General features: G+C 37.9%; 1 protein-coding gene across 5 annotated transcripts in view; it reads left to right on the top strand.

Moving 5' to 3' along the window:
* The window catches only part of LARP4B (La ribonucleoprotein 4B), a 135747-nt gene extending 123040 nt beyond the window's left edge, over nucleotides 1-12707 (top strand). For all 5 annotated transcript variants that reach the window (XM_064285070.1, XM_010590611.3, XM_064285071.1 and 2 more), the window contains 3 exons: nucleotides 2742-2866; nucleotides 2962-3070; nucleotides 8721-12707. In XM_064285070.1, coding sequence (XP_064141140.1) covers nucleotides 2742-2866; nucleotides 2962-3070; nucleotides 8721-9008 — 522 coding nt within the window. In that variant the 3' untranslated portion in view covers nucleotides 9009-12707. The remainder of the gene's footprint in view (nucleotides 1-2741; nucleotides 2867-2961; nucleotides 3071-8720) is intronic.
* The last annotated feature ends 280 nt before the right edge of the window (nucleotides 12708-12987 follow it).

The raw sequence follows: 12987 nt of genomic DNA, 5'->3' as shown, positions 1-12987 counted from the left end.
AACAGCCTGGTACTTGTAAAACAACAGATACATAGACCAGTGGAACAGAATTGAGAATCCAGACATAAATCCATCCACATATGGGCAGTTGATATTTGACAAAGGCCCCAAATCAGTTAAACGGGGAAAAAGAGTCTTTTTAACAAATGGTGCTGCCGTATCTATATATCCATCTGCAAAAAAATGAAACAAGACCCGTACCTCACACCATGCACAAAAACTAACTCAAAATGGATCAAAGACCTAAATACAAAATCTAAAACGATAAAGATCATGGAAGAAAAAATAAGGACAATGTTAGGAGCCCTAATTCATGGCATAAACAGTATACAAAACATTACTAATAATGCAGAAGGAAAACTAGATAACTGGGAGCTCCTAAAAATCAAACACCTATGCTCATCCAAAGACTTCACCGAAAGAGTAAAAGAATTATCTACAGACTGGGAAAAAGTTTTTAGCTATGACATTTCTGATCAGCGCCTGACCTTTAAAATCTACATCGTACTGCAAAAACTCAACTACAAAAAGTCAACTCAATTAAAAAATGGGCAAAAGATATGAACAGACATTTCACTTAAGAAGACATTCAGGTAACTGAGAGACACAGGAGGAAATGCTCATGATCATTAGCCGTTAGAGAAATGCAAATCAAAACTATAATGAGATTCCATCTCTCTTCAACAAGGCTGGCATTAATCCAAAAATCACCAAATAATAAATGTTGGAGTGGTTGTGGAGAGACTGGAACACTTGTACACTGCTGGTGGGAATGTAAAACAGTACAGCCAGTTTGGAAATCAATTTGGTGTTTCCTTAAAAAGCTAGAAATAGAACTACCATAGGATCCAGCAATCCCTCTCCTTGGAATATATCCTAGAGAAATAAGAGCTTTTACATGAACAGATATATGCACACCCATGTTCATTGCAGCACTTTTTACAATAGCAAAAAGACGGAAGCAACCAAGGTGCCCATCAGTGGATGAGTAGATAAATAAATTATGGTACATTCACACAAGGGAATACTGTGCATCGATAAAGAACAGTGATGAATCTGTGAAACATCTCATAACATGGAGGAATCTGGAAGGCATTATGCTGAGTGAAATTAGTTGCAATCGGACAAATATTGTATAAGACCACTATTACAAGAACTTGAGAAATAGTTCAAACAGAGAAGAAAATACACTTTGATGGTTACGAGAAGGGGGAGGGAGAGAGAGGGATATTTACTAATTAGATAGTAGATAAGAACTACTTTAGGTAAAGGGAAAAACAATACAGGAGAGGTCAGCACAACTGGACTAAACCAAAAGCAAAGAAGTTTCCTGAATAAACTGAATGCTTCAAAGGCCAGTGTAGTAGGGGCAGGGGTCTGGGGACCATGGTTTCAGGGGATATCTCAAGTCAGTTGGCATAAAAAAATCTATTAAGAAAACATTCTGCATACCACTTTGGAGAGTGGTGTCTGGGGTCTTAATCGCTAGCAAGCAGCCGTCTAAGATGCATCAATTGGTCTCAACCCACCTGGATCAAAGGAGAATGAAGAACACCAAGGACACAAGGTAATTACGAGCCCGAGAGACAGAAAGGGCCACATAAACCAGAGAGTACATCATCCTGAGACCAGAAGAACTAGATGGTGCCCGGCTACAACTGATGACTGCCCTGACAGGGAACACAGCAGAAAACCCCTGAGGGAGCAGGAGAGCCGTGGGATGCTGATGCCAAATTCTCATAAAAAGACCAGACTTAATGGTCTGACTGAGACTAGATGGACCCTGGTGGTCAAGGCCCTCAGACCTTCTGTTAACCCAGGACAGGAACCATTCCCAAAGCCAAATAGTAGACAGAGATTGGACTGGACAATGGAATAGAAAAAGATGCTGGTGAAGAATGAGCTTCTTGGATCAAGTAGATACAGGAGACTGTGTTGGCATCTCCTATCTGGAGGGGGATGAAAGGGCAGAGGGGGTTAGAAGCTGGCAGAATGGACACTAAAAAGAGAGAGTAGAGGGAAGGAGCGGGCTGTCTCATTAGGGAGAGAGCAATTAGGAGTATATAACCCAGAATAGGAGTGTATAGCAAGGTATATTTAAATTTTTGTATGAGAAACTGACTTATTTGTAAAGATTCGCTTAAAGCCCAATAAAATTTTTTTTTTTTAGTTGTGTTAGGAATTATATAATATTTGAGTGCTAATCATGTGCCAGGCTGTGCTAGGCATTGGGGTATCCAAGATGAATAAGATGTTTTTAATATGAGAAAACAAGCTTACAAATACCTATAATGGACGCTAGTAGAGGACCCTAGGCATGAGAATGATTATATATTTGCTGAGAACTCCATGGGCAAAAGGACCAACTTGGAATCTCTTTGACATTTTTGCTAAAGAAGAATGTCTTCCCCTGAGTGTGTCCTTTTGCACTGATGTGTGCTAGAAATTGGCAGTTTTTCCATAGTGAATGCTACTATTCTGACTTCTTGTATGGTAAATGTAGGCACATACCTGACTGTCAGCTCCATTCAGCTAGACTAGACAAGATCAGCTAAACTTTGTTTCACCAATAAAAAAAAAAAAAGACAAGAAGCATGCTTTGCGGATCTCAAAGAGGACATCTCCAAAACTTGTGTTAGTTAAACCTTTGTCTTTTTTGCCCATGTATAAGATCATGTTGAAAAAGATCTGATGTGTATATCTTTACCGTATCATAAACCTGTTACATTGTAAATTTTTAGAACCTAAATGTGGATGCAAGTACAAACACTATTCCTGCAGTAATCCCCAGAGAGCCTTCAGTGCCAGTTTCTTGTGCTGTATCAGCAACATATGAACAATCTCCTTCCCCAGCCCATTTACCTGAGTAAGTAGTAATATTCCACATGTGCTTTGGGTTTATTAATTTTTAATTATCTGTCACTGTTGATGAGATTCAAATATTGGATGATATTTTCACAGGGATTCCAAGGTTGTAGAAAAGCAGAGGGAAACGCAAAGTATGGAAAGACTTTCTTCTGCTCTGACTACTACTGCGTGTAAATCAGTGCAAGTGAATGGAGTTGCCACAGTACGTAACTGCTGCTCATTGTCTTTTAAGTCCAGATCCTCTCAGGGATGGTAGAAAGACACCTAGTTCTCCTTTCTGTATCAGCTGATTTTTAATAAAATCTAATTCGATGGGGTGTGTGTGTGTGTATGTATGTATGTATGTATGTGTTGGTTTCTGTACAAAATACCATGAGCATTTGCTAATAATTTTTAACCGAGTACTCTGTTTCTCATTATTATAACCATAGAACAAGATTCTAATTCCTGTTCTTTTATAGACTTTGTGATCAGTTAAGCATTTACTGTGTGTCATGTTTATAATAAAAATTAAATATAAAAAATAATAGCTGAATATAGGAAATAATAAAATAAGATGGGATAGCACTACTCTCAGTCCTAATTATCCTTCAGTTATCTTTATAAGAGTCAAAATAGATCGTTTCTTCTACACTGTTGTTTTTTGTTTTTTAGAGGTACAGTGTTTTGTTTTAATTTTATTGTGGTAAAATATATATAACACAAAACTTGCCACTCCGACCGTTTGTAAATGTCCAATTCAGTGACTTTCATTACATTCCCAGTGTTGTACAACCACCACCATCCACCTCCAAAACTTTTTCATCACCTGGAATAGATAAAAAGTATCAATTAAGGAATAATTCCCCATTCTTCCTTTCCCCCAACCCCTGGTAACCAGCAGTCTACTTTTGTGTCTGTGCATTTGCTTATTCTAATAGTTCTTATGAGTTGAGATCATACAATATTTGTCCTTTGGTGTCTGCTTAAGCAGCATCTTCAAGGTTCATTCATGTTGTGGTGGTGTTAGGTGCCATCGAGTCGGTTCCGACTCATAACGACCTTATGCACAACAGAACGAAACACTGCCCGGTCCTGCGCCATCCTTACAGTCGTTGTTATGCTTGAGCTCATTGTTGCAGCCACTGTGTTAATCCACCTTGTTGAGGGTCTTCCTCTTTTCCGCTGACCCTGTACTCTGCCAAGCATGATGTCCTTCTCCAGGGACTGATCCCTTCTGACAACATGTCCAAAGTATGTAAGACGCAGTCTCGCCATCCTTGCCTCTAAGGAGCATTCTGGCTGCACTTCTTCCAAGATAGCTTTGTTCGTTCTTTTGGCAGTCCATGGTATATTCAATATTCTTCGCCAAAACAACAATTCAAAGGTGTCAGCTCTTCTTCAGTCCTCCTTATTCATTGTCCAGCTTTCACATACATATGATGCGATTGAAAATACCATGGCTTGGGTCAGGCACACCTTAGTCTTCAGGGTGACATCTTTGCTCTTCAACACTTTGAAGAGGTCCTTTGCAGCAGATTTGCCCAATGCAATGCGTCTGTTGATTTCTCGACTGCAGCTTCCATGGCTGTTGATTGTGGATCCAAGTAAAATGAAATCCTTGACAATTTCAATCTTTTCTCCGTTTATCATGATGTTGCTCATTGGTCCAGTTGTGAGGATTTTTGTTTTCTTTATGTTGAGGTGTAATCCATACTGCAGGCTGTAGTCTTTGATCTTCAATAGTAAGTGCTTCAAGTCCTCTTCACTTTCAGCAAGCAAGGTTGTGTCATCTGCATAATGCAGGTTGTTAATGAGTCTTTCTCCAATCCTGATGCCCCGTTCTTCTTCATATAGTCCTGCTTCTCGTATTATTTGTTCAGCATACAGATTGAATAAGTATGGTGAAAGAATACAACCCTGACGCACACCTTTCCTGACTTTAAACCAATCAGTATCCCCTTGTTCTGTACAAACAACTGCCTCTTGATCTATGTAAAGGTTCCTCATGAGCACAATTAAGTGTCCTGGAATTCCCATTCTTCACAGTGTTATCCATAGTTTGTTGTGATCCACACAGTTGAATGCCTTTGCATAGTCAATAAAACACAGGTAAACATCCTTCTGGTATTCTCTGCTTTCAGCGAGGATCCATCTGACGTCACCAATGATATCCCTGGCTCCACGTCCTCTTCTGAAACCGGCCCGAATTTCTGGCAGTTCCCTGTCGATATACTGCTGCAGCCGTTTTTGAATGATCTTCAGCAAAATTTTGCTTGCGTGTGATATAAATGATATTGTTCTATAATTTCCACATTCGGTTGGATCACCTTTCTTGGGAATAGGCATAAATATGGATCTCTTCCAGTCAGTTGGCCAGGAAGCTGTCTTCCATATTTCTTGGCATAGACGAGTGAGCACCACCAGTGCTGCATCTGTTTGTGGAAACATCTCAGTTAATATTCCATCAATTCCTGGAGCCTTCGCCAATGCCTTCAGAGCAGCTTGGATTTCTTCCTTCAGTACCATCGGTTCCTGATCATATGCCACCTCTTGAAATGGTTCAATATCGACTAAATCTTTTTGGTATAATGACTCTGTGTATTCCTTCCATTTTCTTTTGATGCTTCCTGTGTTGTTTAATATTTTCCCCATAGAATCCTTCACCATTGCAACTCGAGGCTTGAATTTTTTCTTCAGTTCTTTCAGCTTGAGAAACGCCAAGCATGTTCTTCCTTTGTGGTTTTCCATCTCCAGCTCCTTGCACATGTCATTATAATACTTTACTTTGTCTTCTCGAGAGGCCCTTTGAAATCTTCTGTTCAGTTCTTTTACTTCATCAGTTCTTCCTTTTGCTTTAGCTGCCTGATGTTCAAGAGCAAGTTTCAGAGTCTCCTCTGACATCCATCTTGGTCTTTTTTTCTTTCCTGTCTTTCCAATGACCTCTTGCTTTCTTCATGGATAATGTCCTTGATGTCATCCCACAACTCGTCTGGTCTTCGGTCACTAGTGTTCAATGCGTCAAATCTGTTCTTCAGGTGGGATATACTCAAGGTCATATTTTGGCTCTCGTGGACTTGCTTTGATTTTCTTCAGTTTCAGCTTGAACTTGCATATGAGCAATTGATGGTCTGTTCCACAGTCGGCCCCTGGCCTTGTTCTAACTGATGATAATGAGCTTTTCCATCATCTCTTTCCACAGATGTAGTCAGTTTGATTTCTGTGTGTTCCGTCTGGTGAGGTCCATGTGTATAGTCGCCGTTTATATTGGTGAAAAAAAAGATTTGCAATGAAGAAGTCGTTGGTCTTGAAAAGTTCTATCATTTGATCTCCAGTGTTTCTGTTACCAAGGCCATATTTTCCAATTACTGATCCTTCTTCTTTGTTTCCAACTTTCACATTCCAATCCCCAGTAATTATGAATGCATCTTGATAGCATGTTCAATCAATTTCAGACTGCAGCAGCTGATTAAAATCTTCTCTTTCTTCATCTTTGGCCCTAGTGGTTGGTGCGTAAATTTGAATAATACTCGTATTAACTTGTCTTCCTTGTAGGCGTATGGATATTATCCTGTCACTGACAGCGTTGTACTTCGGGGATAGATCTTAAAACGTTGTTTTTGACGATGAATGCAACACCGTTCCTCTTCAAGTTATCATTCCCAGCATAGTAGACTATATGATTGTCCGACTCAGAATGGCTGATACCAGTCCATTTCAGCTCACTAATGCCTAGGATATCGATGTTTATGTGTTCCATTTCATTTTTGACAATTTCCAATTTGCCTAGATTCATACTTCTTACATTCCAGTTTCTGATTATTAATGGATGTTTGCAGCTGTTTCTCCTCATTTTGAGTCATGCCAGATCAGCAAATGAAAGTCCTGAAAGCTTTACTCAGTCCACATCATTAAGGTTGGCTCTAAAAAAAATTTTTTTTTTTTTTTCTACTTTGGGTAGGCAGCTCTTCCCCAGTCATCTTTTGAGTGCCTTCCAACCTGGGGGGCTGATCTTCCAGCACTGTATCAGATGATGTTCCGCTGCTATTCATAAGGTTTTCACTGGCTAATGCTTTTGAGAAGTAGACTGCCGGGCCCTTCTTCCTAGTCTGTCTTAGCCTGGAAGCTCAGCTGAAACCTGTCTTCCATGGATGGCCCTGCTGGTATCTGAATACCAGTGGCATAGCTTCTAGCATTACAGCAACACGCAAGCCCCCACGGTACAACACACTTGACAGACACATGGGGGATTCATGTTGTAGCATGAATTATTTCTCTTTATGACTGAAAATAATCCCTTGACTGTGTAGTAATTACTGATAAGGAGCAACTTACTTCTGCTAACTTCTAGCTATTTGTGTTCTCTATGTCTTCTACCTTTTTTGTCCCACGTTTCCTCCCATACTGCCTTCTTTTGTGTTTAGTTGGTTTTTTGTTGTGAACCATTTTGATTCTCTTCATTTTCTTTTGTGTAAATTATTAAGATATTTTCCTTGTGGTTGCCATGGAAATTACACCTAACTAATTCATACCAACCTAGTTTGAATTGATACCACCTTAACATCACTAGAAAAAATTCTCTTTCTATACAGGCCTGCCTCCGTTTTATGTTGTAGGCACAGATTACATCTTTATATACTGTGTGCTATAGTGCTTCTAAAGTGTTTCCGTTCTTTTACTAATTTTTTTTTTTTAAATCTCTGTATGTATTTCTTCCTCCAATTCTATTGATTCCACACACCCACCCACTGCCGTCGAGTCAATTCTGACTCATAGCGACCCTATTGATTCCAGCAGATTTAAATTCCAGTTATTTTTCCTTTCTGGTAATCTCCCTCTTTTGGTAAATGAAGCTTTTTTTTTTTTTTTAATCTTTTGATATTGTCCTCAATTTGATATTTAGGTGAGATTTTGATTTGGGATTTAAACCTTGATTATCCATAAGGTTGAGTCTTTATATAGGTTAAAATTAAAGATGGTTTTTGTAGGTGAAATGTTTTAAAATTTTCCCCGTTTCTTTTGTTATTTAGCCTTCATATTTTACTCATCCAAAGATTCTCTTAAAGTTTTTTTGTACAATGATTAAGGGGAAAAAAAAGTTGCCATCAAGTCAATTTTGACTCATAGTGACGCTATAGGACAGAGCAGAACTGCCCCTTAGGGTTTCCAAGGAGTGGCTGATGGGTTTGAACTGCCGACCTTTTGGTTAGCAGCTGTACCTCTTAACCACTGCACCACCAGGGCTCTGTATAATGATTAAACCAAAAAAAAAAAAAAACGAAACCCACTGCCATTGAGTCAATTCTGACTCTTAGCAACCCTATAGGACAGAGTAGAGTTGCCCCATAGGGTTTCCAAGGAGCAGTGGTGTATGTGAACTGCCAGCCCTTTGGTTTAGCAGCCATAGCTCTTAACCACTCTGCCACCAGGGTTTCCGTATAACGAATAGCTACCTTTTATTGAGCACTCACAGGAGATCTGCGATTGTATTGACTGGTGTTATGTTTCGAAGGATGTGTGGGGTAAGAAAACGGTGTATGTTTGCTTTGGATCATTTTCTAGGTTATCTTTTTTGTTTCCTCGGGCTTCTTTTTAGGCTTCCATAGAGCTCAAGAATGTTTAAATATTAAATGTTGCAAAGAGTTCAGTCACCACTATTTAATCTCTAAACGTTTTCTGATTTTATTCATTCTTAAAACGTATTTCTAGAGTATCTTGGAGTTGTGCTTCTGGGGAAAACCCTTATGAATAGGAAAATTTAGTTAAAATTGAATTTGTTTTTTACTTTTGTCTCATGTGTACTTCATTTTCCCGTGTCATCAGTGGAGAGATCATTTTATGCATGTATTTCCAACATTTTGTCTGTTGCCCAGGAATTGCGGAAACCTAGCTACGCAGAGATTTGTCAGAGAACAAGTAAAGAGCCTCCTTCTTCCCCGTTGCAACCCCAAAAAGAACAAAAGCCAAACACTGTCGGTTGTGGGAAAGAAGAAAAGAAACTCACTGAAGCAATGGAGAGATACAGAGAACCCCCTCCCCTGAAGTCAAATCCAGGACAACCCAAAGATCAGAGGAGGCAGTTGGGGCGCAGATCCTCTCCTCCAGCTGTTGGGAAGCGTTTAAATAGAGAACAGAATACACCTCCCAAGTCTCCTCAGTGAAAATTGTATGTTGGGAGGGGTTGCAAAAGAATTCTGTTTAACCACAAATGAAACACTGTTCCCACGCAGTACAGAGAATGAGTTGCTGGTTAGGAGCTTGCAGTATATGTGAGGCATATGAAATGCCTACAAGTTATTTTTCTTCTATGAGTCACATTTTCCCCTTCGTGAAAAAAACCTATTTTTCAGGATTTAATTAATATAAACCTTATTTTAGGTTGGTGCTTAACTGGAGGTGATGCATAAGTCTTATTTTTTTCAGGACAGAATATGCATTTATCCCTACAAATTGGTATTTTTTATTAAGCCTCCATATGGCTATGAATGCAAGCTAATACAGTGAGATTTTCTAAATTAAGCGGAACTATGCTACTTCATTTTTTTTTTAAATAACTGGTTTGCAATTACATATCTTTAAAATGTCCGCAGACTGATGAGCACTGATGACAGCTGGCATTGTGAGTGCAAGATTACACTGGTAAATGTGACCTTGGGAAAGGGGTGAATGTTACTAGGTTGTGGCACTGGCAAAAGAACTGTACTTTCCACTTAAACTGTTAACAAGTAATTGTAGAATGTATATTTTTTTAATATAACTTTTCTTTTTGGTCTTCTGAGCAAAATGAACCTGCAGAGAGCACCATAGAGAGACCTGAAACATTTGAGTTTTCATGTACTGCAAGCAAGTAACCAGCTTCTCACTCCAGTTTCAAATGGCTTTTATGTAAAATAAATTCAAAGCACATTGTTAATAGAATTTAAATGAAAATATAAACTTTCTTGCCCATTGACATGTTACCACAAAATTGTACCATAATGTCGTTTTCATAACTTGTGAGTTGGCACACTTTTGTGCTGGCAAGGAAGGTGATAAAAGAGAGTCTCCACGTACTTTGTGGTTTTAGTGCTCATGCTCTGTATAGATTCCTGTCATCGTTTCCCCCAAGTACTCTTTGAAAGAGTCCATATTTTAGTCAGCTCTGTGTTGACGTCTTCTGTACCTCTGCATTGGCACATGGATTTCAAAGTTATATAATCGTGAGGGAATGGTGTTTGTGGTTTTTTCCCCCCTTTCTGGGTGGTGGAGGATGAAAATTCCTGCTCTCTTTACCTCCAAGATGAGGTTTCTCATTGATTCACTTCTGGAAGTGCTACGCTTCTGAAGAACAAGGATGCACTAAATTTAGCAAGTTTCTAATAAAGTTAAATATAAATTATTTTGTTTTAAAATGCCTAAATTTTTCTGTAAGTATTCTAAGCAGCAGACGTTAAAATAAGAATATCTCCTGCTAATTGTAACCATACAGTTTATTCCACAAAATGTTATTTAACAAGAATGAGTTGTTTTTTGTTTTTTTAAAAAAAATTATTTCCATCCAATATTTAAAGACTTGAATTTTATTTAAACTTGAAAATGACTTTGCCTTAACTTTTGTATAAGACAGCTTAGAGTTACTGGAGACCGGCCCCCTGGGTTGGCATGAGTGGGATACAGTTACTCAGTTACTGTGTAGATCTATTGTTGCTAGTGTTACTGAGTAAGCAGACTGTAGTACAGGAACTAGCAGTAGGTTTTGTAATATACCTTAAAGATCTTAAACAGTTGATCTTTTTTCAGATTGTTGAAAAATCCTGTAAATGCAAATAGTCAATACTGTATTAAATATGTGCACTTGGAAGTGTGTGCTTTGCTTGTACAGTTGTAAATAATCAGAACATATTAAAAAGGTACCCTAAAGAGAAAAATCTGATAAAAAATTATTGATATATTATACTTGTTGCTGTTGAGCTGAATGTAGATAAACTAAATGTTGTGGTTTGAATATTTTCATTTTGTTCGGGTTTCCCTCCCCACCCCCCTTTTTCTTTTATACTGGTGTGTGGAACTGATTCTGCCTCTTCGCTGCAAAAGGGAAATGGGAAGTCTTATTAAAAGCCTTCAAAGATTTTCATACTCTTTTAAAAAAGTGTGTATTTTATCTAATGTGAGAGGATTTTGAAGTATAACGTAGAAAGCAGAAACTGGCAGTATTTTAAATGAAAGTGAAATAAACTATCTTAATTAAATCATACATAACTAAGCATCATTTAACCTGCCAGAGGAAAACATACCCTGATACATACGATCACATTTCCTTCAGAGCCGTTGTCGTTATTTAAATGTGCCATGCTAATCTGTTTCCAATACCTGTAAAGGAACATGGGAGTTTATTTCTTTGCAGTTGTCAAATCACTGACTAAAAAATCAGAATTAATTGATCTCTTAACCCCCAACTAATGAATACTGTACAAAGAGTTGGAAAGGTGAGCTCTAAGACCTAGTAATTCCTAATGTTGCCGTCTTTGCTAGAAGAAGAAACGTGATGTCGTCAGCCGTTGTCATCACCAGAGTTACAAATCCTAGTGAGCTGAGGTGTTGGTTTTTAATAATGATGAATCCTTTTCCCTGAAGGCAGTGAACATTGCAGCTTGGTTTGTGTATGGATAAAGCCAGCTGTAGTTATTTGCTTTGTCTGTTGGCTGAAAGTGTAAAGCTCAACAGCTGCAAACAGGAAAAAAAAGAAAAAAGTGGTCACTTATAGTAGCAACAGTGTACAGCTGATCATTATAGTGACTGGTACATTGTAAGGTAATATATTGAGACCAGCAGGGCGTGTTGTGCTGTTCTGATGTATTCTGCTGCCGTTTGTACTAGGTCAATACACTGTAATTACGGCTTTACCCAGCAACAGTCTGTTGCATCAGGAGTTGAAACCTTGCTCTGATATGATTTTTTTTTTTGCATTCTTTTTAATTAAGCAAAGGTGATAGGCTGAATATCTATATAATGTCAAAATAATAATAATTAAAAAAAAACCCTTTCTGATATTATTTGAGATTTTCTGCTCACACACAAAAAAATGGGAGATACCACAATAGAAAGCTGTAATGGAGCATGCAGACTGTTGCTGTGTTACATACAGCTAATAATATGTGGCTTTCATAAATTTTTTTAAAATTTAACTCTCCCCTTTCCCCCAGCAGTATCTCAAGTTACAGAATCAGAGATACAGCAATCACAAATGACATTTTAACTTGTAAAATTGTGTGATGATACTTATTATTTGGAAATATAAGAATAAGAATCTGGCTGTGTTTCTCCAGTAATGAATTTAAAGTAGAATAGTTGCTTTTTAAGAGTTAATGTCATGATGTTTCTGATTAGTCCCTCCTATAATTGCATCACTGTTTGTCACTAGCAGGTGGCAAAAAACCTTTTATGTTGCTGTATTATCTGTCAAGGTTTCTGCAGTTTACATTTAAAAACTGGTTCAATTGCTTACAAGGGCAACAGGTGACTAATGGTGCGTACCTATCTTTGTATCTCCCTTCACTGGGCTATAGTTATGGATTTTACGTGCTTTGTAACCTATTACACAGAAAGCAGCAGACAATCGAAGATTTAAGAAGAGCTAACAGCTGCCAATTCACAAAATGTGGGCGTCATGTGGAAGTTTTCTTGAAGGTTTTAGTTTTTGTTCCGCTTTTTTTCATTAAGACTGGAATCAAGCTTAAATGTAAACTATTTGGTAATTTAAGTTTCCTTTTGTGTCATTCAGTGTAAAACTGTCTAATTTGAAAATGTAGGTTATGAAAAATAAAGATTTAGGCACTGTTCAGTTTTTCTTTTGATTTTTTAATTAAAATTGTCTTCAAGAATACATCTTTTTAAAACTTTTTTTTTGTCTATTTCCATCAGTGTACGTGAGAATGAAAAAATGAGTTGCCTCAAACTTGTTTGAATTCCACATGTATAAGTTAATTACAGTTGAGTTTTCCCCAGCCGGCGTAACGTTTTAAGGTATTCAGAGTGAGCATTTAAATTAAGTATTCCTGAGGAAACAGTTTATTAAACCCAAGATTTACCATGAAATAAATATACTTGTGTCAAGATTTTTTATTTATCTTAAGACTCATAAGATGTCTGCGTAAGTCATTT

This window comes from Loxodonta africana, chromosome 4, assembly GCF_030014295.1.
Source record: "Loxodonta africana isolate mLoxAfr1 chromosome 4, mLoxAfr1.hap2, whole genome shotgun sequence".
In the NCBI taxonomy this organism is placed as follows: Eukaryota; Metazoa; Chordata; class Mammalia; order Proboscidea; family Elephantidae; genus Loxodonta; species Loxodonta africana.
The sequence above is the reverse complement of the archived record's forward strand: the minus strand, read 5'-3'. Positions and strand labels throughout refer to the sequence as shown.